Here is a 23,989-nt window from a genome sequence, read left to right on the forward strand (position 1 = left end):
TCCTAGTCTAACCATAGAGAGCTGGAGACTCCATCGCATAGTGCCTGACATGGATGGAGCTGTACCAAGCAATGAGCTGATGGGTGTCGTGTGCTGCACTTATGTGAGAGAGCTGCTGGTGTAACCTGCAAACGAAAGGCTCAGTGCAACGTTGATGTGGAGAGCTGCTGGTGCAACCTGCAAAGGAGAAGGTGACTCTGGCCCGTCTGGTGTGCTCTCTCTTCTCCTGGAGATTTTCAAGAGCTTTCGAAGGTTCGTGGACAGAGCTTGCGCTTCAACAAAGAGAGGAGAGCCAGGTTGACTGTGAGAGGCTTCTACAATATTTGCATGAGGCCTGAGGGAATCCCTAATTCGAAATTGCTTGTAGTGGTCTTGAATAAAACTTCTTTCACCTCCTGCCTTTCCCGCTTCGTTGTCTGCGTCAACATACGGAAAAGTTGGCCGCCTGCCCTTTGATTGGCAGTATGGCTTCTGCCCAAGCCCCCACCGGCCGGGAGAGCAATCCTTGCCCTGTTGTCTGCAGACACGGCATTGGTCCGGTCTACCAGCAATCTCCATCCGCTGTCTGAAGAACAAACCATCTGGTCCTGGCATCATCACATGATCATCTGTAAAACAGGGGTAATGGTACCCCATCACCGTCTTGCAGATCCGTCCCAACCATTGAAGGTTAGTTTTATGGTTACAAGGGCATAGTTTCTCTCTAAGCTGAAAGTTAGCATCCTGCAGATCCGTCCCAACCATTGAAGGTTAGTTTTATGGTAACAAGGGCATAGTTTCTCTCTAAGCTGAAAGTTAGCATCCTGCAGATCCGTCCCAACCACTGAACGTTAGTCCCCTCTCCCCCCAACCGACTGGCCTTAGGCCCAATATCCTCCCGTAATTACTGATTTTCCACTGCCCGTAGGTGCTTAATTATCTGCCCGTAGGCGATGCCACTGAGGAAGCACCAAGGGGGGTTTTGTACCCAGGACCACTTGGTCCTAGGCAAAACACCTTCACCACTTGAGCTATCATCTCATTGACCATTAAAGGTTAGTTTTACGTTACAAGTGCATAGTTTCTCCTTAAGCTGAACGTTACCATCCTGCAGATCCGTCCCAGCCACTATAGGTTAGTTTTACAGTAGAACATGCATAGTTTTACAGGCTGAGAGGAAAAGGGCTGCTCTCAAGAGTCTGTAGGTTGCCTCCAATCTGCTTGGAAGAAGCCCCTTCCAAACTAGACATTGTCCCAGATCCAGGGACCGCCCTAGTGGATGACACAAACGTGCCCCCTAGGCGACACTGCCATGGCCCCTCCAGCCCCTGTTGCCCCCAAACCTTGGCTTTACAGACATGCACGCACTCCTGATCCACCTGCTGATCATGGAGATCCCATTATAGTGGGCGAGATGCGGATGTTGATGCATCCGCAGCAGGATGCGTTACATAGGGATTTATTGCATGAGAATGTATTGCATGGTGATGTGCAACAGAGTGTGCAGGCAGATGAGTCGGATGTACACGCCTTGTAGCATCTTGGTATGCCCGCCCGGACCGCTATTATGTTGATGATTGGTTACTTGATAGAGGTGGCATTATCTTCATTGCCCCAGGCACTTCAAAGCTAGACCATTGTCCTGTAGTTTTGTGCATCAGAGATCTGGGAAGCCATAACTCTCCTCCTTTGTCACATAATGAAGTCTCTTTACTTAGATGCAAAGTTATCTTGGTAGAGGTGATGGATGTTTGGAGAGCTTCTGATGCTTCTGACTCTAAGCAAAGAGTTGCTCTTGCCTTATAAAGTGTGATCTTTATCACAGTGTGGCCCTAGCCAGGAGGCAAGAGATCTTGGATAGAGAGATCCATCAAGCGTAGATTGTGTGCTTTGCAAAGGGAACTTGAGAAACATCCTGATGCCTGCTGGTGGATCTTGGATGCATTATGCACTGAGAGGGCTGAGTTGTAGGACTCTTTTGAGCAGCGTGCAGAGTTTCGTTATCATGCACAGGAGTCATTCTGGATTTACATGAGAGGAAGACGTAACATGCATTTCTTTGCTGCCCATGGTCTCTCCCATGACTGGGAATGCGTTAGACAGCTGCAAGGCTCACAGGGACTGCTCCACTTAGAGGCTGACAGGGTGAGGAGAATTGCCTTATATTTTTTCTATCACTTGTTATCTCTGTAGACTCACTCCCCTCAAAGGGGTAGGGCACGGTAGAAGGTTTGGGAGTCCCTGCCTAGGCTGATTTTGGATGACATGAGTGCATTATTGGACGCCCTTTTTTTGACAAATGAGCTTAGACGTACGATTCAAGCATTACCACATGGTAAATGTCTTGGGTGTTGGGTTTTATGCTGTGTATGCACCCAGGGGAGTGCTAGTGATCATCAGTAGGTTACTGGGGCACTTTTTACTTCAGTTAGTGGAGGTTTTTTCCCCAGTTTAGCTTAGTTTCACTTATAGTGGTTTATAAGTGGTTTGGTCCACCTGGGACAGTTTATGGCCGGACCATGTGAACACACTTTAGGTCACATCTTTTATATGTGGCTATTGTACTCCTTTTTATCATTATCATCATATGAGCAAACGTGTTCCTCTCTCTCTCTCTCTCACGCCTCCTGTTGATGTGCCTTCCAAAACCCTAACCCTAACAACCATTTCCCACATTTTGGTATCAGAGCAGCTTTGCCTGCCCTGCCCGTACAGGCCCTCGCCATCAGCTGCTCGTACAGCTCACCATCATCTGCCCAATCCACAGACAGGCGTACAGTCCGTACAGGCATGCTGTCTGTCCACACAGGCGCCGGCTGTTCCGTACAGCTACTCCGACCAGTGTTTTGTACAGCAGACAGCAAACGAGTACCTGCAAGCTGTTCCGTACGGCTACTCCGACCAGTGCTCCGTACAGCAGACAGCAGACGAGTACCTGCAAGCTGTTCCGTACAGCTACTTCGACCAGTGTTCCGTACAGCAGACAGTAGACGAGTACCTGCAAGTTGTTCCGTACAGCTACTCCGACCAATCTGTTCCGTACAGCAGACAGCAGACGAGTACTTCCGTACACTGCTCCGGACAGCTGTTCCGTACAGCCTACAGCCGACCAGTACCTGCAAAATCACATGGGTGAAGTTTAAAGCTTTACATGTTTTGAAATTTGGGCGTTTTTCTGTGAATATTTTTCTGGCAGGTACAGGGAGGTTTTCTTGCAAAGAAACCTCAACAGGCTTTTGCAAGGCTTTGGGTGCAGAAATTTTGGGCATTTTTTTGGGCATTTTGGCACTATGTGAGCCAACTTTGTTGCTCTACTCAGTCAGTGGTGCATTGTTTTGCACATTCAGAGGATTGAGAGTGCAAGCATATTTGGGTCAGTTGTATTCAGTGGAGTACAGTTGCTTTCAGGGTTGTTGTTTTTGGGTTTTTTGATACACAGGTACAACATTGTGCACTGGCATAATGGCAAATCAACAGCAAAGTGATGTGTTCACGTACTTGTCTAAGGAAGACAAGCTGGATGGCATGAATTACTCTTTGTGGAGTTTCATGCTGAGAAATGTGCTCGTGGCAAAAGGTCTTTGGGATTTTGTTAGTGGTGATGAACCACGTCCAGGTCAATTGGCTCCAGAGACTCCTCCTCAAGGGGGTGCTCGTGGAAGAGGACAATAGGCACAGGCATCGGTTCAGCCACAGCCTGTTCAAAGAACACATGCCCAGAAGACATGGGATGCCAAAGATGCACAAGCCTTATCACTTATTGCATTGTCAGTACAGAGGTCTATTATACCTCATATTCGTTCAGCTGGCTCTTCACGGAATGCATGGGTGACTTTGGAGCAGATGTATGCTGCTCGTAATGAGGCACGGATCTCATTTTTGAAAAGAGAGCTGGAAAACCAGAAGATGCATGAAGGAGATGATATGTCTAGCCACTTGAACAAGTTGCAAGATTTGAGAGAGCAACTCATCAATGTGGATGAGATTATTCCTGAGACACAGCTTGTATCCACCATCTTAAACTCTTTGCCAAGATCCTACTTGGCTTTTCATACCTCTTTGAACCTTAGCATGAGGAATGCTATTGAGCCCCTAAAGTATCAGGAACTTGTTGCTCTCTTGTTACAGGAAGAGCAAATCAAGAAGAACATGAACATGAACACAAACACAAGTGCTAAACAAGCATTTGTGACAGGTCAAAAAGGGAAAGGCAAGTCTCAGCCAAAGAGTTCAAATCAGAATTCAAGTGATGGTGGTTCATCTCAGGATACCAAGAAAGGTGATGGACAGCCCAAGAAGAAAGGCAAATGCCATTACTGTAAGAACTTAGAAGCCAGGTCACTACATCACAGAGTGTAGGAAGAGGATTGCCAAAGAGAAGGAGAAGGAGTCTGGGTTGTCTATAAAAGATACCTCTAAAGCTCCTCCGGAGACTGCTTCCTTTGTTGAAGACAGGGATTACTGTTTCTACACATGGAGTTATGATGCCTCTTGGTCTTCACAGGCACTCAGTGTGACTGAGCATGCATGTACTTGGTATTTTGATAGTGGTGCTTCAAAGCATATTACATCTCGCAGGGATTTGTTTTGTAATGTATGCCCTGCCCCTGTTGGCAAGACCGTTCAGTGTGCCAATAATGCTTCATATCCAATTCGTGGCATTGGGGAGATTCAGCTCACAGCCATTGATGGCTCTATTCTTCGCTTTACAGATGCCTTATATGTACCAGGGATAAAGAAGAATCTGTTGTCCATTTCTTCTTTAGCACAGTGTGGTATGCAAGTCAACTTTGATGATGACAAATGTATGGTCAGAGACAAAGCTAATGCTTTGACCTTGATGCTTACTGGTACATTATGTCATGGACTCTATCAGTTGGATGCATTTCAGCCAGTGGATCAGTCTGCTTATCATGCATTCACTCTTACTCCAGCTATGGTTGATGCGGAGTTATGGCATGCTCGCATGGGGCATGTAAATTTTGGTAGTCTTATGCTTATGCAGCGACATAACATGTTGACAGACCTACCTCTTATGGAGAAGCCTCTAGATCACATATGTGAAGGATGTATTTTGGAAAAAATGCATCGGTTTTCCTTTCCACGTGATCAGGCTCTATGAGCAACTGCAAAGTTGCAGCTTATACACAGTGATCTTTGTGGTCCCATGCAAACGAAGTCATTAGGAGGTTGCTTCTATTTTGCTACATTTATTGATGACTTCTCTCGTATATGCTGGGTCTATCCGTTGACACGGAAATCACAGGTGTATGATGCATTTTTGGCCTTTGTAGCACTTGCTGAAACAGAGTTAGGATGCAAGGTTAAGACCCTCCGTTCTGACCGAGGGGGGGAATATGTGTCACACATGTTGAATTCTTTTCTTGAGAGTAGAGGTATCAAGCATCAATTGTGATATGCAGCGGAAGTCTTTGTATTGGTTGATCCTGTCACACAATATGCTCACACCGTCTTCTGTATCCTGAGTTTCGTGAGTTTAGCAATCCATTTCATTTACTTCAAACTTTAAAGAGATGAGAGAGAGATATGAACACTGTACACCAGATTGGGTCCCGAATTACCCACTGAAGGGCCCCCTATCCCGATAACGAGATAGTATTTGCTTTATTACTTTAGAGAGAATGACTTTGGACTGTAGATAAGCCAAACGCAAGATCTCGGAGGATCGGAGTATGGCTGATCTTTACACTGCTGTAGAAACACCTCAATGACTGGATCTTGAGCCTATGCACTCCTCCCAAGGGCATGAGGAAGGGCTGCACACCTGAGGCTCAAAGAAAAAGAAGGTGGACTGTTCTACACACTGTTAGAATGCTGAAAACACATATGAATGCTGAGTTACCTTCACCAGATGACTGCTGAATGTGCTGATGATGCAGAGAATGCTGGATACTGATGCAAACAGCAGATTCAGGGCTGGAAACTGCTGTGGACTGAATCTTCAAGGCTGGATTCTGCTGTAGACAGAAACGCAGGTGTCTGGAGAGGACTATGGACTGAAACGCAGCAGCAACAGATGATTTCAGGGCTGGAACTGTATGGCTGGAGCAAAACGCAGGTAGGCTGCTGTAAGGCTGCACCAAAACGCAGGTATGAAGGCTGTTTGCTACTGGTTTTCAGGCGTGGAACTATGATGAACTGTGGGCTGAATATGGGGGACTGTAAGGGACTGAATCAGGGCTGCTTTGGTGCTGAAACAGGCTGATTGAGGGCTGAGGACAAACACCTAGGGCTGGACTGAAGCTATGGTTCTCAAGGGCTGGAGAAGAAAGCTTATGGGCACTAGGGCATGGATTAGTCTTATGCTGAGAGCAAGAGAGAGAGGAGAGCTCTTAGCACAATGAAGACTGAATGAGCAAAAGAGGCTCTAGGCAAGCCTATTTATACTAACTGGAGGTTGGTCATTAATATTTATAAATGCCCAATAATGCAAATAATGATAAATAAATACTAATAAATATGGGAAAAATACCAGATAAATCCCAGTAAATTCCCTAAGGCTTTGGGGATGTTCTAAATGATGCACAGGCATATGTATGCATATTATGCAAGATGCAGAGTGCTTTCTGATGCAAACCCTAAGGCTTCTACTGACTCTACATGCATGAATGATTCTCTCCAAGTGGGTTAAGGGACTTGACTGACTGACTGACCCACTAAGGCTGAGGAATGACCTACGTAGCTCGTGCCTGACTTATCCTGGACTGAGGATGTACAATGGGGTCACGGCGTACGACAAATATCATCCTACTGGGTTCTAAAACTGTACAAATGATGCACTTCTGATGATGAGCCATCTTGTCACCATGCACTTAGTGCAGAGTGCATGTGACATTCCCTCCTGATTAGCTTGGCGGCAGGTTCATGGCTTCCAAGTAGTCCGCCAATAACTGGGGGTACTCCTGGAAGAACTCCTCGTCGAGCCATACGGCTTCGTGGGTGCCTCGATCTCGGAACTTTGTATAGAACTGACGAATTCGTCGACCGGAACCATGCTTCCATCGATGAAGAAGGATCTGCTCAGGCTCAATAACTTCTGCCTCGTCTACCACGTCTGGCTGCTGTTCATCTGAAACATCAAACACTTCTGGACCAACATATGGTTTTAGCCAAGAAACATGGAAAACATCATGCATTGTCCAACTGGCAGGCAACTTTAACTTCATTGAGACATCACTTATCTTCTTAACTATTGGAAAAGGGCCAAAACTACGGAATGAAAGCTTGGGACAACGTTTGCCCACTTGTTTCAATCTCTGCTTCATGATACGCAAATAGACCCAATCCCCTTCCTTGAAGTGGACATCTCGTCTAGATTTATTTGCCTGTCTGCTATATGCTTCCTGAGCTTTGGTCAAGCGGTCTTTGACTGACTCAATGATCTCGGAAAATGCTTCCGTGGTTTTATTAGCCTCTAAAGATGGAGACACCATTCTCGTCAAAAGAGAAGAAAAACGGCGACCAAAGGCTGCTTCATATGGAGTCCGTCCGACACTGGATGAATGCGTGTCGTTCAAGATAGCTTGGACCAACGGAAGATAGTGCTCCCATTTGGACTGCTGGTCATGACAATATGACTTGAGGACATCAAAGGCCAATTGATTATAAATTTCTGTCTGGCCATCTGTCTGGGGATGGAATGCACTAGACAACTGCAACTTAGTTCCAAAGTTTTCAAATAATGCCCTCCAGAAATGCGAGGTAAACTTGGAATCTCTATCTGATGTTATGGTGCTAGGCAAACCACAAATTGGATACCAATGCTTGAGAAACAGACGGGCTACGTCCTCGGCTGTGGCCGTATGCTTGCATGGGATGAGCATGCAGAACTTACTAAAGCGATCCACAATGGTAAAACACTGAGTGTTACGGGATCCAGTGGATGCTGGTAGAGGCCCTACAAAGTCCATAGATATGTCGATAAAAGGTCCGTCGGGGATAGGCAAAGGTTGAAGTAAACCTGCCTTCTTTGTATGGGGAACCTTGACTTTTTGACAAATCTTACAGGCTTGTACATGTGCATAGACATCACGCCTCATCTTTGGCCAATAAAAGGACCGTTCTAATTTCTCGAGGGTACTGTTGATACCCCTATGTCCTCCAACTAAGGAGTCATGGGCATCATGGAGAAGAGCGGAACGCTTTTCTCGAGTAACACAGAGACGGTTCTTGTAGAACAACCAACCGTTCTGTACTGAATAGTGGCCAGGCTCGGAAGTGAGGGCCAAACTATACTGAGTACCAAACTCAGGGGAGTCGACATATTGGTCTTTCATACTATCCAAGTCCTTCCCCGTGATTTCGAGAATGGTAGCTTCTTGGACTGCCTGGATGCTGGACTTTCGACTGAGAGCATCTGCTACTGGGTTATGCTTACCAGGGATGTATTCAATCATACCTCCAAACTGTTGGAAGATTTGACTCCACCTGGCTTGTCGATCACTCCACTGGGCACTTGGCATAGTCTGAAGCCACTTAAGTGCTTGGTGGTCTGTTTTCACTGTGAAAGCCTGTCCATAAAGAAAAGGCTTCCAATGTTTAAGCGCTGTGATCACACCCAAAAGCTCTTTGTCATATACCGAATAATTCTTTTCGGCGACATCCAACTTTCTGCTGTAATATGCCACAGGTCTATTGTCCTGCTGGAGGACTGCACCTATAGCTACATTGCTGGCATCGGTGATGACCTCGAAAGGTTCGTCCCATGATGCTAACTTTAATACAGGTGCTTCTGAGGCAGCTTTCTGGAGTGCACGGAATGCATCAAGTGCCTTACCTGTAACTGAGACTTTCTGCTTGCGAGTCTTCACCCCCTTGAGCAAGTCGGTAAGAGGTGCTGCAAGGTTGGAAAACTGATGCACATGGGTACTATAGGCCTGACAAAGACCTACGAATGAACGGATTTCTTGGGCGGTCTTAGGAATATCCCAATCTAAGATCTCTTGAACCTTTGAGGGGTCCAGTCTAATCCCATCGGAACCGATGATGTAGCCCAAATACTGAACTTCTTTAACACCAAAGATAGACTTTTTGGCGTTTATGTAGAGCTGATTATCTCGCAAAAGTTGCAAGACTTTCTCCACATCTTTCTCATGCTGCTCCGCAGTGGCTGAGAAGACTAGTATGTCATCAAGGAATATGAAAACACACTTCCCAATGTGGACTGCGAAAATCCTAGACATCATCTTATTGAACGTTGCGGGTGCATTTGTAAGCCCAAAAGGCATGACTACGAACTCGTAGTGACCACGTTCTGTCCTGAAAGCTGTTTTTGGAATGTCAGCTTCAAAAATGCGGACCTGATGGTAACCACTCTTGAGGTCGATCTTAGTGAAAAATTTAGCACCGTCTAAACGCTCCAAAATGTACTCTATCCTGGGCATAGGAAACTTGTTCTTGATAGTGAGTTTGTTTAATGCCCTGTAGTCTACACAAAGGCGTGCAGACTTGTCCTTCTTTTGGACAAATAGGATAGGTGCAGCAAATGGGGAGGAAGAAGGCCGAATGAATCCGGCTCGGAGAAGCTCAGATAACTGCTTTTCCAACTCGCCCTCTAAAGTCTTGGAAAGACGATAGGGAAACCTGCTAGGAGGGTCTGATCCAGGGACCAAATCAATGTGATGGTCCTCAAGGCGAGAGGGTGGGAGACTGGGTGGGAGATCGTCCCTAAGCATAATGTCCTGGTGTCTGGATAGGTCTGCTAACTGAGGGACTGAAGATGTAATGGATGCTACTAATGAGGGAGGGTCTGCTTGAGCACGAATATAAAGGAGTGCTCCTTCTGCTCCCTTGCGGATAGCTCGTCGGGCCTGGAGATGCGAAATCAATGGGATGCCAAGAATGCTTCTATCCCCACGAATCATGACAGGCTCAGGAAAACCTTTACAAATAGTAAAAGTGTCCTGCCCCCAATCGGGAATAGGCTCATACTGACGGAACCACTGAATTCCTAAAATCATGTCACACCCTAACAGAGGGGAGACGATGAAATCTCGTTGAAATGAGGCCTTCTGAACTTCAAAGGCAAACTGTTGTGCCTTCTGGGAAATGTGGGTGCGAAGACCAGGTGTAAACCCGTCCACATCCAGATGATATGGGACTAAAGTGCAGTTCAATTTAGTAGCCAACTGGGGAGAGATGGCGTCTTCAGAACTACCCATATCGAAAAGGACTACAAACTGTCGGCCCTGGGCAGAGCCATAAGCTCGGATAAGGCTCTTCTGAGCAGCATCGCTCTCACCCTCCTGCTTAGCATCAAATACCACGGATGGTATAGGATGCATGGAAGGTAAAAGTTGAACTGCATTTGAGGTAGTAGGCGGGGCTGGAGGAGCTGGGGAGGCTGTGGCAACTGTGGCAGAAGGAGCTTTGGCAGCTTGTGCCGCTTGCCATTTGTGGCAATCCTTCTTACCATGCCCTATAATATGACAGAAAAAACATCTATTTTCTGACTGGTACTTCTTTTGCTCCTCTGGAGGAAGATAACCTCCAGTAATGCCTGCTTTAGCCTTTTCATCAGGGGTTTTCTTAGGTTCTTTATCCTTTTTACCCCCTGAACTGGAGCTATTACTGCTGTCCTTCTTAGCATCTTTAGAAGATGCGTTACCTTTCCCTGACTGTGCAGCTGATTGCTGCTGCGGGGGTTTGGTACTGGACTGAGATGTCTGCTTGGGCTTGCCCCCGTTGAGCTTCATTTCTTCGTTCTGAGCGAGAGTCAGAGCCCGGTCATAAGTACTTGGTTCAAAGTTACGAACTGTGAACCGAATGTTGGAGTCCAATCCACGAATGAATTGCTCCATCTTGGCCTGCTCAGATAACCCTAACTGCTGTGCTAAAGTAATAACCTTACCGGAAAACTGAAGCACTGGGGAACCGTTCTGTCTGAGTCCATAGAACTCGTCTTTCAGACCGGTCATGTACTGGGGCGGGAGAAATCTGGTCTTCAGGTCATGGACAAAGATGTCCCAGTCAAAGGCTGTGACACCTGTGGCCTGGTCAGTATGAATACTAGACCAATGCTGCCACCAAGTGACTGCCTCACCAGTGAGATGGGGAGCCGCTAAGTGGACGTTGTCTTGTGGGTCTGTGATCCTAGCTAATGGAAAATGTGCATTAAATTGATGAACAAATTGATTAACTGAAGAATGATCACACTTACCATCATACTTGCTGAAATTCGGTTGACTGCGAATGATGGTGGTTGCTGCTGCGGGATGCTGGCTGGTGACACCTATGACTGGGGAGACTGAGGAGAGCTGCTGATACCTCAAGTGTATGGCCTCCTTTTCCCGTTGGTGTTCGAGTAGCATACGTTCTCGATCAAGCTCACGTTGGTGTTCCCGAGCGGCGAGTTCAGCCTGACGCCGGTCTTCGTCGATCCTGCGTTGGGCTTCCTCATAGTCCCGTCTTTCTTCTTTTTCTCTTCTCCTTCGGGCCTCGTCCTCTCTCCTTTGTTGTTCCATCTGAAAGAAGAGGGAGATGTAGTCGGGTGCTGCTGGAGGTGTAGAAGGACGTGCTGCTGCTGCCTCCAAGAGTTGGAGACGCTCCATGAGTAGCTGGTTCTGAGCTCTTAGAAGAGCTATGGTGTCTGCTGTAGGCGGAAGAGCAAGGTCTCCTTCGGGGGAGACGTCTTCCGGCTGATGAGTACTCTCTCCTGTAGACATGATGCTGAAGTCGGTGGTCGTGCCGGAACGCAATCTAACCATCCGAGGATGCCCCCACGCTAGGATACGGTGTGTGTGGACTATCTGAATCTGATACCAATGTGATATGCAGCGGAAGTCTTTGTATTGGTTGATCCTGTCACACAATATGCTCACACCGTCTTCTGTATCCTGAGTTTCGTGAGTTTAGCAATCCATTTCATTTACTTCAAACTTTAAAGAGATGAGAGAGAGATATGAACACTGTACACCAGATTGGGTCCCGAATTACCCACTGAAGGGCCCCCTATCCCGATAACGAGATAGTATTTGCTTTATTACTTTAGAGAGAATGACTTTGGACTGTAGATAAGCCAAACGCAAGATCTCGGAGGATCGGAGTATGGCTGATCTTTACACTGCTGTAGAAACACCTCAATGACTGGATCTTGAGCCTATGCACTCCTCCCAAGGGCATGAGGAAGGGCTGCACACCTGAGGCTCAAAGAAAAAGAAGGTGGACTGTTCTACACACTGTTAGAATGCTGAAAACACATATGAATGCTGAGTTACCTTCACCAGATGACTGCTGAATGTGCTGATGATGCAGAGAATGCTGGATACTGATGCAAACAGCAGATTCAGGGCTGGAAACTGCTGTGGACTGAATCTTCAAGGCTGGATTCTGCTGTAGACAGAAACGCAGGTGTCTGGAGAGGACTATGGACTGAAACGCAGCAGCAACAGATGATTTCAGGGCTGGAACTGTATGGCTGGAGCAAAACGCAGGTAGGCTGCTGTAAGGCTGCACCAAAACGCAGGTATGAAGGCTGTTTGCTACTGGTTTTCAGGCGTGGAACTATGATGAACTGTGGGCTGAATATGGGGGACTGTAAGGGACTGAATCAGGGCTGCTTTGGTGCTGAAACAGGCTGATTGAGGGCTGAGGACAAACACCTAGGGCTGGACTGAAGCTATGGTTCTCAAGGGCTGGAGAAGAAAGCTTATGGGCACTAGGGCATGGATTAGTCTTATGCTGAGAGCAAGAGAGAGAGGAGAGCTCTTAGCACAATGAAGACTGAATGAGCAAAAGAGGCTCTAGGCAAGCCTATTTATACTAACTGGAGGTTGGTCATTAATATTTATAAATGCCCAATAATGCAAATAATGATAAATAAATACTAATAAATATGGGAAAAATACCAGATAAATCCCAGTAAATTCCCTAAGGCTTTGGGGATGTTCTAAATGATGCACAGGCATATGTATGCATATTATGCAAGATGCAGAGTGCTTTCTGATGCAAACCCTAAGGCTTCTACTGACTCTACATGCATGAATGATTCTCTCCAAGTGGGTTAAGGGACTTGACTGACTGACTGACCCACTAAGGCTGAGGAATGACCTACGTAGCTCGTGCCTGACTTATCCTGGACTGAGGATGTACAATGGGGTCACGGCGTACGACAAATATCATCCTACTGGGTTCTAAAACTGTACAAATGATGCACTTCTGATGATGAGCCATCTTGTCACCATGCACTTAGTGCAGAGTGCATGTGACATCAATATACTACTCCTTATACTCCACAGCAAAATGGGGTTGCAGAAAGGAAGAATCGGTCACTCATGGAGATGGCCAGATGTATGTTAAAGGCAAAGAAGCTACCACATGTCTTTTGGGTGGAAGCTATTATGTGTGCTTGTCATATTTTGAATCGATGTCCCACAAAGGCATTGGTTTCCATTACTCCTTTTGAGGCTTGGCATGGCCGCAAGCCTTCGGTATCACACTTTCGTACTTTTGGGTGTCTTGCATATGCACACATACCCAAAGAGTTGAGGAGGAAGTTGGATGATAAAGCCACAAAATGTATTTTTGTTGGGTACAGCCATGAGAGCAAGGGCTACCGGTTATATGACCCACTGTCCAAGAAGATATTCACTAGTCGGGATGTGATTTTTGATGAAAAATCAGAATTATCCATGGCTAGTTATGATGCAAATCAGGCTGAAAATGATGTGTTTGAAGGCCTACTACCTATGGAGTTTCATTCCACAGTTGGTGATCTAACCCATGAGGGTGCAGGGCAGCCAGCTAATCATGAAGGTGGTGCAGAAATTCAGCAGGAGATTGAGCGAGAAGTTGAGCCAAATATGGGGCAACAGGCTCCACAAGTCAGACATATACCTAGATGGTATTTGAGAACATTATAGGACAGCCATCTAGATGCTCCTCTTGCTGGCCGTACTCGTAGGGAGACACGGACCAATGAGCATGCACACATCATGGATTTAAATATGGTTATGGCAGCTAGTTTACAGGATGATGATGAGCCTGATTCATTTGTGGATGCACGAGACAATGTGCATTGGAACAAAGCCATGCAGGATGAACTTGATTCTATTAAAAAGAATCAAACATGGGATTTGGTTGATCTGCCCAGAGGCAAGAAAGCCATTGGTACTAAGTGGGTCTATAAGTTGAAAAGACATGCAGATGGATCCATTGACAGGTACAAAGCCCGTCTAGTTGCAAAGGGCTATGCACAGAAGAAGGGCATTGATTATGAGGAGACATTTGCTCCTACATCCCGTATGTCGACACTTAGGAGTGTCATTGCATTGGCTGCACATCGTGGTTGGGTTGTTCATCAGTTGGACATCAAGACTGCTTTCCTACATGGGGACCTCGAGGAGGAAGTTTATGTATATCAGCCCATAGGTTTTGCAGAACATGGTCATGAAGGGAAAGTATGCAGGTTGAAAAAGACCTTGTATGGTTTGAAACAAGCTCCACGAGCTTGGTATGCAAAGATAGATGCTTTCTTGCTCACTCAAGGCTTTGTGAACAGTCCGTCAGAAGCCACTTTGTATGTAAAGAAAGAAGAGAAAGATCTGCTGGTCATCAGTCTTTATGTAGATGATCTTTTGCTCATGGGATCAAATGATGACAAAATTGCATCTTTTAAAGAGATACTGCAACAGACATTTGCCATGTCTGATTTGGGGCTCGTACACTAATATTTGGGCATACAGTTTGTGCAGGATAATAGAGGCATTGGGTTGTTGCAATCTCGGTATGTTGCTAAACTTCTGGAGAAGTTCAAATTTCAAGATTGCAAGTCTATCAGCACTCCTATGGAGCCTGGGATGAAACTGTCACTACAAGATGACAGTATTTTATTTGATGCCATTATATATGCTCAGGCTGTTGGGTGCCTTATTTACTTGTGTACTACACGGCCAGATATTCAGTATGCCGTATCTCAGTTGAGCAAATTCATGCACAGTCCGCGATTGTCACATTGGCAAGCTGTGAAGCGTGTATTTCGGTATTTGCAGGGTACCTTGTCTCTTGGATTGCTTTATCCTGAGGGGAGTGACATGCAGCTATATGCTTACAGCGATTCAGATTAGGCTGGTGATTTTGATACCAGACATTCCACTAGTGGAAATTGTTTCTTTCTTGGCTCTTCATGTATTTCTTGGCTAAGCAAGAAACAGACCACAGTGGCCACTTCGTCTTGTGAGGCAGAGTACAGAGCAGCCTACACTACTACCGTTGAGTGTGTATGGCTGCATCGTCTTATGGCTGATATGGATATTTCAGTGGAGGAGCCTACACCTATCTATACTGATAGAGTCAGAGTGCCATTGCCGTGGCCAGGAATCGTGTGTTTCATGCTCGCACGAAACACATTGAGATTCACTATCACTTTGTTCGGGAGAGACTCCAGGCAGGTGATATCAGTCTGATTTATTGCCCTACAGATCAGAATGTGGCAGACATCTTCACCAAGGCACTACCACGTCCGAAATTCGAAGCATTCCGCACTGCTTTGAATTTGTTTTCTTTTGGTGGATGATGTACAGTGATCGCATATCACTCCAGGGGGGTTTGTTGGATTTTATGCTGTGTATGCACCCAGGGGAGTGCTAGTGATCATCAGTAGGTTACTGGGGCACTTTTTACTTCAGTTAGTGGAGGTTTTTTCCCCCAGTTTAGCTTAGTTTCACTTATAGTGGTTTATAAGTGGTTTGGTCCACCTGGCACAGTTTATGGCCGGACCATGTGAACACACTTTAGGTCACATCTTTTATATGTGGCTATTGTACTCCTTTTTATCATTATCATCATATGAGCAAACGTGTTCCTCTCTCTCTCTCTCATGCCTCCTGTTGATGTGCCTTCCAAAACCCTAACCCTAACAACCATTTCCCACATTGGGGAGGATGGCCTCTCTCCCACGTTGTTCATAAGTTTTTGGGATGACATTGGGGATGAGATCTGTGGCATTACAGGATGTGGGACATGGGCTCTATGCTTCCTTTTCTTACTGAGGGTCTTATCCTCCTTATTCCTAAGGGTGGTGATAAGACTAACATTGCCGAGTGGAGGCCTATCACATTGCTTGGGATTGCACACAAAATTCTTGCCAAAGCAGTGAGCATGAAATTGCAAAACGAGTGTTAGAGATAGTCATTCATGACATAGTTTGAGAAAGCCTATGATAGAGTGGATTGGGACTTCTTAGAGGGTACTCTCGCATGCATGGGATTTTCTCAAGATTGGATCAGAGGTGTCTCTTTCCTTTATTGGGAGGCTCACAGCACTGTGCTTGCTTGTGGAGTTCGAGGAGAGTGCTCCTAGATCTCTCATTTACGGTAGGGTTGCCTCTTAGCTCCCCTGTTGTATCTCACTGTTGCAGAAACTTTGAGCATTTTCCTTTACTCCAATGCCAGAGTATCTAGATGGAGATTGCCTCTGAGTTGGATGATGAAACAATGATGTTTTGTGAGGCATCTTACTTATGTCTTTGCTCATTTTGCTTTGCCTTGGAAGAGTTTTGTCTAGGAGCAATGGCCTTTATAAATTGGAAGTATGTTGGATTTTGAGCCAGTGCCTTGAAAGGATTGGTTGGGGTATAGATGTTGGCTTCACATGGATTGAGAGAGGATTCACTACTCTAGATATCTTGGATGCCAGGTGGGGATAGGCACACTTGCCCAGCGGTTTGTCCTGATACTCATGAGTCCTTCATTGGAGCTCCAGGAAGCTCGATTTGGTGTCTAGAGCCTCGAGAGTTGCTTGGGAAACTATTATCTTTCTTAAGCACCAAGGGGGATTGAACATCATTGATCCAGAGATCCAGTGCAAAGCTCTGCTTTGCAAGTTGGTGGTTAGAGCATCCCTTCTTGGTACTGAGCCTTGCAAGGATTTCTTCATGTACCATATTCTTAGATGTGTCCCTAAGAGCGGTGGTGACTGAAGGCACATCATGTTTTATTTTCTCTAAGGCAGTTACTGCCCCCGCCCTCCCCACTCATTTATTCCATTATCCAGACTTGGAGTAGTCTGCGGATATTTTTATGTCATAGAATAAGGTATATGCAGCGGCTAGGTTGGGAGAGATGCATAGTGACAATACTTGATTGGAAGAATTTCAAGTGTCTTCCAGATGATGAGAGAGAGACAACTACCCCGCATCTCAGAGGGAGTCACTGATGGATCGCACAGATTCATGTAGATTTACCTAACCACGAGATCACTAGTACATTTTAACATGAGTATTATCACTTGTGGGTGGGAGTTTTTTCTGGGAGAGGCATGTCCCTTCAGGTGGTGGGATTCCCAAAGCTAGAGGAAGAGGGTGTTACCTTCTATTCCATTCAGTTTGGATGGCAGATGGAGAGACGTGATGTACAAGTGATCACACTGGGCTCGATGATCTGTCCAGTGAGAGTGGTGGGTCGCTTTGGGAAACATTGGTGTATTGACCCTTTCTCGGTGATGGTTTCTCATGCCTCATGGTGCCTATGGCTTTATGGTAAATGCCCTATCATCAAATATCTACATTGGGATCCTGGTGAGTGGGAATGGACTGATGTTACTAACTGCATGATGAGCATACCTTTCTTCAGCTACATTGTGTGTAACGCCAAGTTGCTCATCCTTGGACAGATCCAGAGAGTACCCACTCTTAGGCCTTCTTGGAAACATGGATCCTCCCACTTTCCGGGAGGTCACCCATCCTAGTTGTGTTCTTGTGCAAGAGCGCTTAACTAAGGTGTTCCGCAAATTGGTCTAGCCATCGAGACCCCAAAACCTTAAGGTGTTAGGTGACCTCCGATTATCCAATTTGTAGAAACCTCAACTTGCCAAGATTCAAGCCCAGTCTCACCACGTGAGCTGTTCTCTCTAGAAGTGTGGATTGCATCTCCAACACCCCCCCTCAAGCCACACTTTGGTTGAGGTCTTAGCTTCCAACATCACAACCTTGGCTCTGATACCATGTTGGAAACATGGATCCTCCCACTTCCCGGGAGGTCACCCATCCTAGTTGTATTCCTGCGCAAGCGCGCTTAACTAAGGTGTTCTGCAAATTGGTCTAGCCATCCAAACCCCAAAACCTTAAGGTGTTAGGCCCTCCGATTATCCAATTTGTAGAAACTTCAACTTGCTAAGATTCAAACCCAGTCTCACCACGTGAGTTGGTTCTCTCTAGAAGTGTGGATTGCATCTGCAACAGGCCTCATTGGGAGGCATATGACATTACACTCCCCATTTAGAGGAGATTCTAGCAGAGACTGCACTCATATAGGAGGTGCCATATATCCTTCTTCTTCTGGCTGTTCCACATAGTGGGTTGCGCACCAACCATTGGAGATTTATTTTTGGCATGGATACTTCGTCGTAGATGGCCTGTTCTATCCGAGACAATGTATCATTGCTTTTGGGAGTGCAAAGGAGCATAGAGGATCTGGGTATGTATAGCCTAGCTCTTGGGCAGATTTAGGAGTGATCCTATCTATATTACTTGGGGTGCTATTGCATGGTTGACTTAGTTTGGCCCATGGCTTCTTTTTGAGGGTAGGGGAGTAGATCCTGTTATACTTTTCCGTAGGGGCTTAGCTCAGAGATACTATATCCCCAAGGTACGGATACACCCCACCTCTGTTGAGTATTGACACCACTCGGGAGATTATTGCTAGTATCACGGCATGTCATATATGGAATACAAGATGCTCAGGGGCCTTCCAGGGTGTTGACGTTTTTGACACCTGGTGTATTGCATTATATGGAGTGAGATTGGTCATACTCTTTTGGCCACCTTGGCCCGTATATAGGGATCTTCTAGAGACGCAGCTGATTTATGAGAGTACAACCATGGCATTTGTACAACCATGGCATTTTCTTCTCTTACACTCCTACGGGGCTTTTATTGCAGCACAGTGCTCCCGATTGGTTGAGACCTTACCTTTTGGTTTGAGATCTCCCTTTGTATGATTTTATATTACTTAATAGAAGTCTTTTTTTTGGAGAAAAAAAGAAAGCCATCTAGCCTTTTGCTTAAACATGTGAAAAGGAAACAGCTTTGGAATAAGAACAACTTCTTGACCTACCAACTCCAACTATTATTCATCTGAAGTTGTGAACATAGCTAGAATGTTCTTCATTTGGCCAATGAGGTGATAGCTCATATGGTAGAGGTGTTTGTCTAGGACAACGAGGTCTTGGGTGCAAAACCACACATGTTACTTCCTCGGCAGCATCGCCTACGGGTGGGTAAATAAGGGGCAGTGAAAAATGGTAAGTCTACTGGAGGATCTTGTGCCAAGGCCACTCGGAAAAAAGCAGAAGGAATATTCTCCATTTAATGCACATGGGAGTGAAACTGTCAAATCCCCACGGATCTCCTTGTGATCGTTCTTGGTTCGAAACTCGAATCCTGCAAACAAACGAATAAACAAACAAGGGGGTGCAGGCCTGACTCACCTCACAACCACGACAGCCGTGGGCAAGCCCACAGTCTTGGCTGTCCCCACCGAGCCACGAGCTGAGCTAACTAGGATGACGTACCGACCAATCTCCTCCTCGCGACGTCCCATACCGCCACGAAACAATCCTCGCGGGCCTCGAGATTGCTGCCGGCCTCGGCTGCGTAAAGCAGGTGCACGTCTGCACTAGATCCAGGCTCCAAGACCATAGAGCTCTCACAAACTCGCGAGACTCTATATATCTCAATAACCAACCTTGGCCACCCTTTTATAGGCTCATCGGGCGTCCACACTTGGGCGCCCGCCCGTCCATACTTGGGTGCCCGCCCGTTAGTATATCCCTAACTAAGCTCGTCAATCAGCTTGCCTAGCACCAAGCTTCCCCAAGCCTCGAAATTAGTCTTGCGTGCGTGTAGCACACGGTAGATACACACTGTGCACATGACATACTCCCCTTCCTCTAAGAGCTCACTCCTGAGCTCACTAAAAAGCCAGGGTAATCTCTCCTTATTGATAAGATATAGAGTTACAAGATGCTGAAAAATATTGGACCCAAATAATTCAAAGGGCAATAGAGATGTCTTGGAACTTTGTTGTCCTATCACTTTACCTCGCATTGGACTGTGAGGTCAGCTTTGAATGCCAGGATTTTCTCTAATCTTAAGAGCTAAGTGATATTCCTCTAGTAGAGCAAGGGGAAAACTAATGAAAAACAATACATCAATCACTAGCATTAAGTTTCTGTCATGTGCACAGTGTGTATCTACTGTGTGCTACACGCACGCAAGACTAGTTTCGAGGCTTGGGGAAGCTTGGAGCTAGGCAGGCTGATTGATGAGCTGAGTTAGGGATATACTAACGGGCGGGCACCCAAGTATGGACGGGCGGGCGCCCAAGTGTGGACGCCCGATGACCGGCCAAGATCCTATAAAAGGGTGGCCAAGGTTAGTTATTGAGATATAGAGAGTCTCGCGAGTTTGTGAGAGCTCTATGGTCTTGGAGCCTGGATCTAGTGCAGACGTGCACCTGCTTTACGCAGCCGAGGCCGGCAGCAATCTTGAGGCCCGCAAGGGCAGCTTCGTGGCGGTATGGGACGTTGCGAGGAGGAGATTGGTTGGTTCATCATCCTAGTTAGCTCAGCTCGTGGCTCAGTGGGGACAGCCAAGACTGTGGGCTTGCCCACGGCTGTCGTGGTTGGGAGGTGAGTCAGGCCTGCACCCCCTCGTTTGTTTATTCGTTTGTTTGCAGGATTCGAGTTTCAAACCAAGAACGATCACAAGGAGATCCATGGGGATTTGACAGTGGTATAGTTTCCCCTTTGCTGTTAGAGAATCACGATCTCTCTTAAATTTTTTGATAAGCCTGGAATTTAAAGATGACCCCAAAGTCTAAGATATAGGTAAAGTAGCAGGACAACAAAGATTTAAGCAACTCCCAGTGCCCTTTTAATCATTTGAATTGTCTACCTTATATTTGTCAGAACTTGCCTTATATTTGTCAGAACTTGGTGTATAGCCCTTTGACATGTTATATGCCTCAGTTTGACTAGTTTTGGTAGAGTCTACATATGCTATCCATTTGATAGTAGAGTCATGGCTTTGGTGGCGGAATCTCAGGTGGAACATCACGTGGTATCCGATGCTTTGCAGACTGAAAATTCTCACCGGCTACAGGTATATCATTCATGAAATAGGCCAGGAGTTCTCTCTCTCTATGTTTTAGTGTCTATGCTAAGAAAATATGGAGGGCAAACTGCTGAGGTTGTGTAACTGATGCTGATTGATGTTTTATCAATTGTGTGCAGCCTGTAAAACAGAACCTTCAGAGTTCTCAGCATAACAGGCAGGACGAGACTCAGCATTCGTCCATGAGTCCCAACCCCTACAGTATTAACCAGGAAGCACATAACATAAATGACGAGCTTTTATCTCCAGACGTATCTTATTTGATCCAGTTTGATGGAGCAATGGGAAAAGAGACTTTGCTTGACGATTTCACGTGGATTGATGTGAGTCCAATTCCTTCAGTGGGCATCTTATCTAGACCAGAGACATCTTGGGGGGATGTTATCAAAGACCAGTCTGCAGTTTCTGAAGGCTCAAGCTTGCTAGGGAAAATCCATTTCAGTGCTGGTCCACACCCATTTTTGTCACAAAAGCAGTGTTTTAGCATTGTGGATTTTGCACCAGAGTGGTCATACTCTTTTGAGGAGACAAAGGTGCTTTTTCAATTTCTGTAAAGTTTTATTTTGCTGAATCTTTTTGGAAGTATAAAAAGCACAGAAAATTTCGACCCTATTTTGTTGCTCTTAAAATTTAAAAATAAAACTCATACAAAGTTCCTACTATCATAAATTTAGGTATCTGTAAACTTCTACAGGTTATTGTAACTGGTGATTTTCTGGATCCTACAAGGAGCTCTTCAAATGTACAATGGTGTTGCATGTTTGGAGAAATTGAAGTTCCAGCAGAAGTTTTACAATCTGGTGCATTGCGTTGTATAGCTCCCGCCCATGAACCAGGGAGAGTCTCTTTTTATGTGACATGTAGTGATAGAGTTTCTTGTAGTGAAATTCGGGAGTTTGAATATCGAAGTAAGACTTCTAGTTTTTCTAGTAAATCAGAAACAGACAAACAAGAAAAACATCAAGAACAAGAGATGCTGCATCAGGTCAGACTTGCCGAGCTACTTTTCACAGGAGAAGATCAAGCTTGTGCTCAGGACGTGTTTTGTGATCCAGAGACTACTCAAAAGCAAACTGACAGATCTGACTCTTTGGTGGTAGATCAGAACATTTGGAGCCAGATTGAGGATCTTGTTAAGATTAACAGACATCCTTTTGAGGATGCAACAGCAATGCTGGTACAAACACTTTTGAAATCTAAACTTCAACAATGGCTTCACAGAAAATCGCATTTAAAGGCGGTCTCTTTTCTTGATAAACACGGACTTGGAGTTTTACATATGGCAGCTGCACTTGGATATGAATGGGCCATAGCCTCTGTATTAGTGGCTGGTGTTGGAATTAATTTTCGTGATGCACATGGATGGACAGCTCTTCACTGGGCTGCTTTCTGTGGCAGGTAAGCTTAGCTGACTGTGTGGCTGGCTTTTATCGTTTATTAAGGCATATCAAGGTGCACTAACAACTTTTTCATCTTTAGTATAGTGTTAACATATTTTACTTTTCCAGGGAAAAGGTAGTTGGGCTACTTCTTGCTGCAGATGCTGCTCCTGGTGCCCTCACAGATCCTACTCCTAGTGATCCAACCGGTCGTACTGCAGCTGATTTGGCTGCAAGTAGTGGGCATGGTGGAATTGCTGGTTATCTTGCGGAGGCATCCTTAACTAGCCACCTTTCGTCTCTGAATCTAAATGAGAGCATAATGAACAGAGTGTCTGCAGCAGTGGCTGGGGAGAAGGCTGTGGAAGTTGTGTCAGAAAAGAACAGTGTGAATGCAAGTTTAGGCATGACAGAGGCTGAACTGTCATTAAAAGACAGCCTTGCTGCTGTTCGAAATGCAGCTCAGGCAGCAGCACGCATACAGGTGGCTTTTCGTGCATACTCCTTCCGGAAGAGGAGAGACATGAAAGACTCTAGTGTCAATGAGTTTGGCATGCTAGAGGAGGAGGCTAGAGCTTTTTCTTCTGCACAAACAATTCAAAGAGCTTTTGGGGGCCATCATGAGAAGCTCAACCTGGCAGCTACACAGATACAATGCAAGTACCGAGGCTGGAAGGGCCGAAAAGAATTCCTTTCCTTGAAAAAACAAGTGGTGAAAATTCAGGTGAATTTCAAGTGCTTGTATTGCCTCCATATTTCCAAGTGCTGGTATTGCCTCCATATTCCAGTGGTGCAATATAGCTATAATCTTAACTACAACCCCATACATATTTTCATAACATTTAACACTAGCATCAAACATTTTCACCTTGAATGATTCGATTAACTGTGTCGCAATTGTGGCAAGATGTTAGATTTGGTTCTAGGAAAGGATTACAGCTGGTGAGTTTGTATGTATATAATTCATCATGATTGACCACTCCAAATGTTGCACCTCTGTACATGATGCGGTGTCTTTATGCAATATGAAAATGAGATCTAAACTATTAGAGCCTGATTGCTGAGAGAATTGTCCCATGTTTCAGTCCAAAATCTGGTGTATTCTCTATTCTGGCATCCTTTGGCAACTGCAGAAGGAAAGTTGTTGGTATTGTGACCATACAGAAGGCAACTTGGTTGCTTGACCAATTAGAACTCCCTTATGTCTAGTAACTGTGCAGAGCATAGTTACCAGAAACGAGAAACGGGAACGGAAACGTTCGAGGAATGGAAATGGGGAAATGAGTTCCTAGGGGTGGAAACGGCCGTTTCCTGTGACAATATCACTTGGGAAACAAGAAACGACCATGGAAACGGATGGGGTCCTGAAACGGAGAAACGCGTTTCTAGGGACTGAAACGGCCGTTTCCTATGACTATGGTGTAGAGAGGCCTTCATGTGTTGTATGACTCAAGAACTCTGACACTGTCCAAACAAGACTCTGTTCAATTTGGGAGTGGAT

The 23,989-nt window shown here is 45.7% G+C and overlaps 1 protein-coding gene across 6 annotated transcripts in view; it reads left to right on the forward strand.

Annotated features, from left to right (window-relative positions):
• LOC147612498 (calmodulin-binding transcription activator 3-like) overlaps positions 1 to 23,989 on the forward strand; it is an 84,438-nt gene that overhangs the window by 43,414 nt on the left and 17,035 nt on the right. For 3 of the 6 annotated variants that reach the window (XR_015263465.1, XM_086783121.1, XM_086783120.1), the window contains exons 8-11: positions 21,041 to 21,097; positions 21,229 to 21,642; positions 21,804 to 22,507; positions 22,618 to 23,212. Coding sequence is in view for 4 of the 6 variants with exons in the window: in XM_086783121.1 (XP_086639247.1) it covers positions 21,041 to 21,097; positions 21,229 to 21,642; positions 21,804 to 22,507; positions 22,618 to 23,212 (1,770 nt within the window). In the remaining 2 variants the exon portion in view is untranslated. The remainder of the gene's footprint in view (positions 1 to 21,040; positions 21,098 to 21,228; positions 21,643 to 21,803; positions 22,508 to 22,617; positions 23,213 to 23,989) is intronic. The other 3 variants (XR_015263466.1, XM_086783123.1, XM_086783122.1) reach the window with 1 other exon arrangement.

This window comes from Cibotium barometz, chromosome 45, assembly GCF_041138505.1.
Source record: "Cibotium barometz isolate CiBa-2024 chromosome 45, ASM4113850v1, whole genome shotgun sequence".
Classification (NCBI taxonomy): domain Eukaryota; kingdom Viridiplantae; phylum Streptophyta; class Polypodiopsida; order Cyatheales; family Cibotiaceae; genus Cibotium; species Cibotium barometz.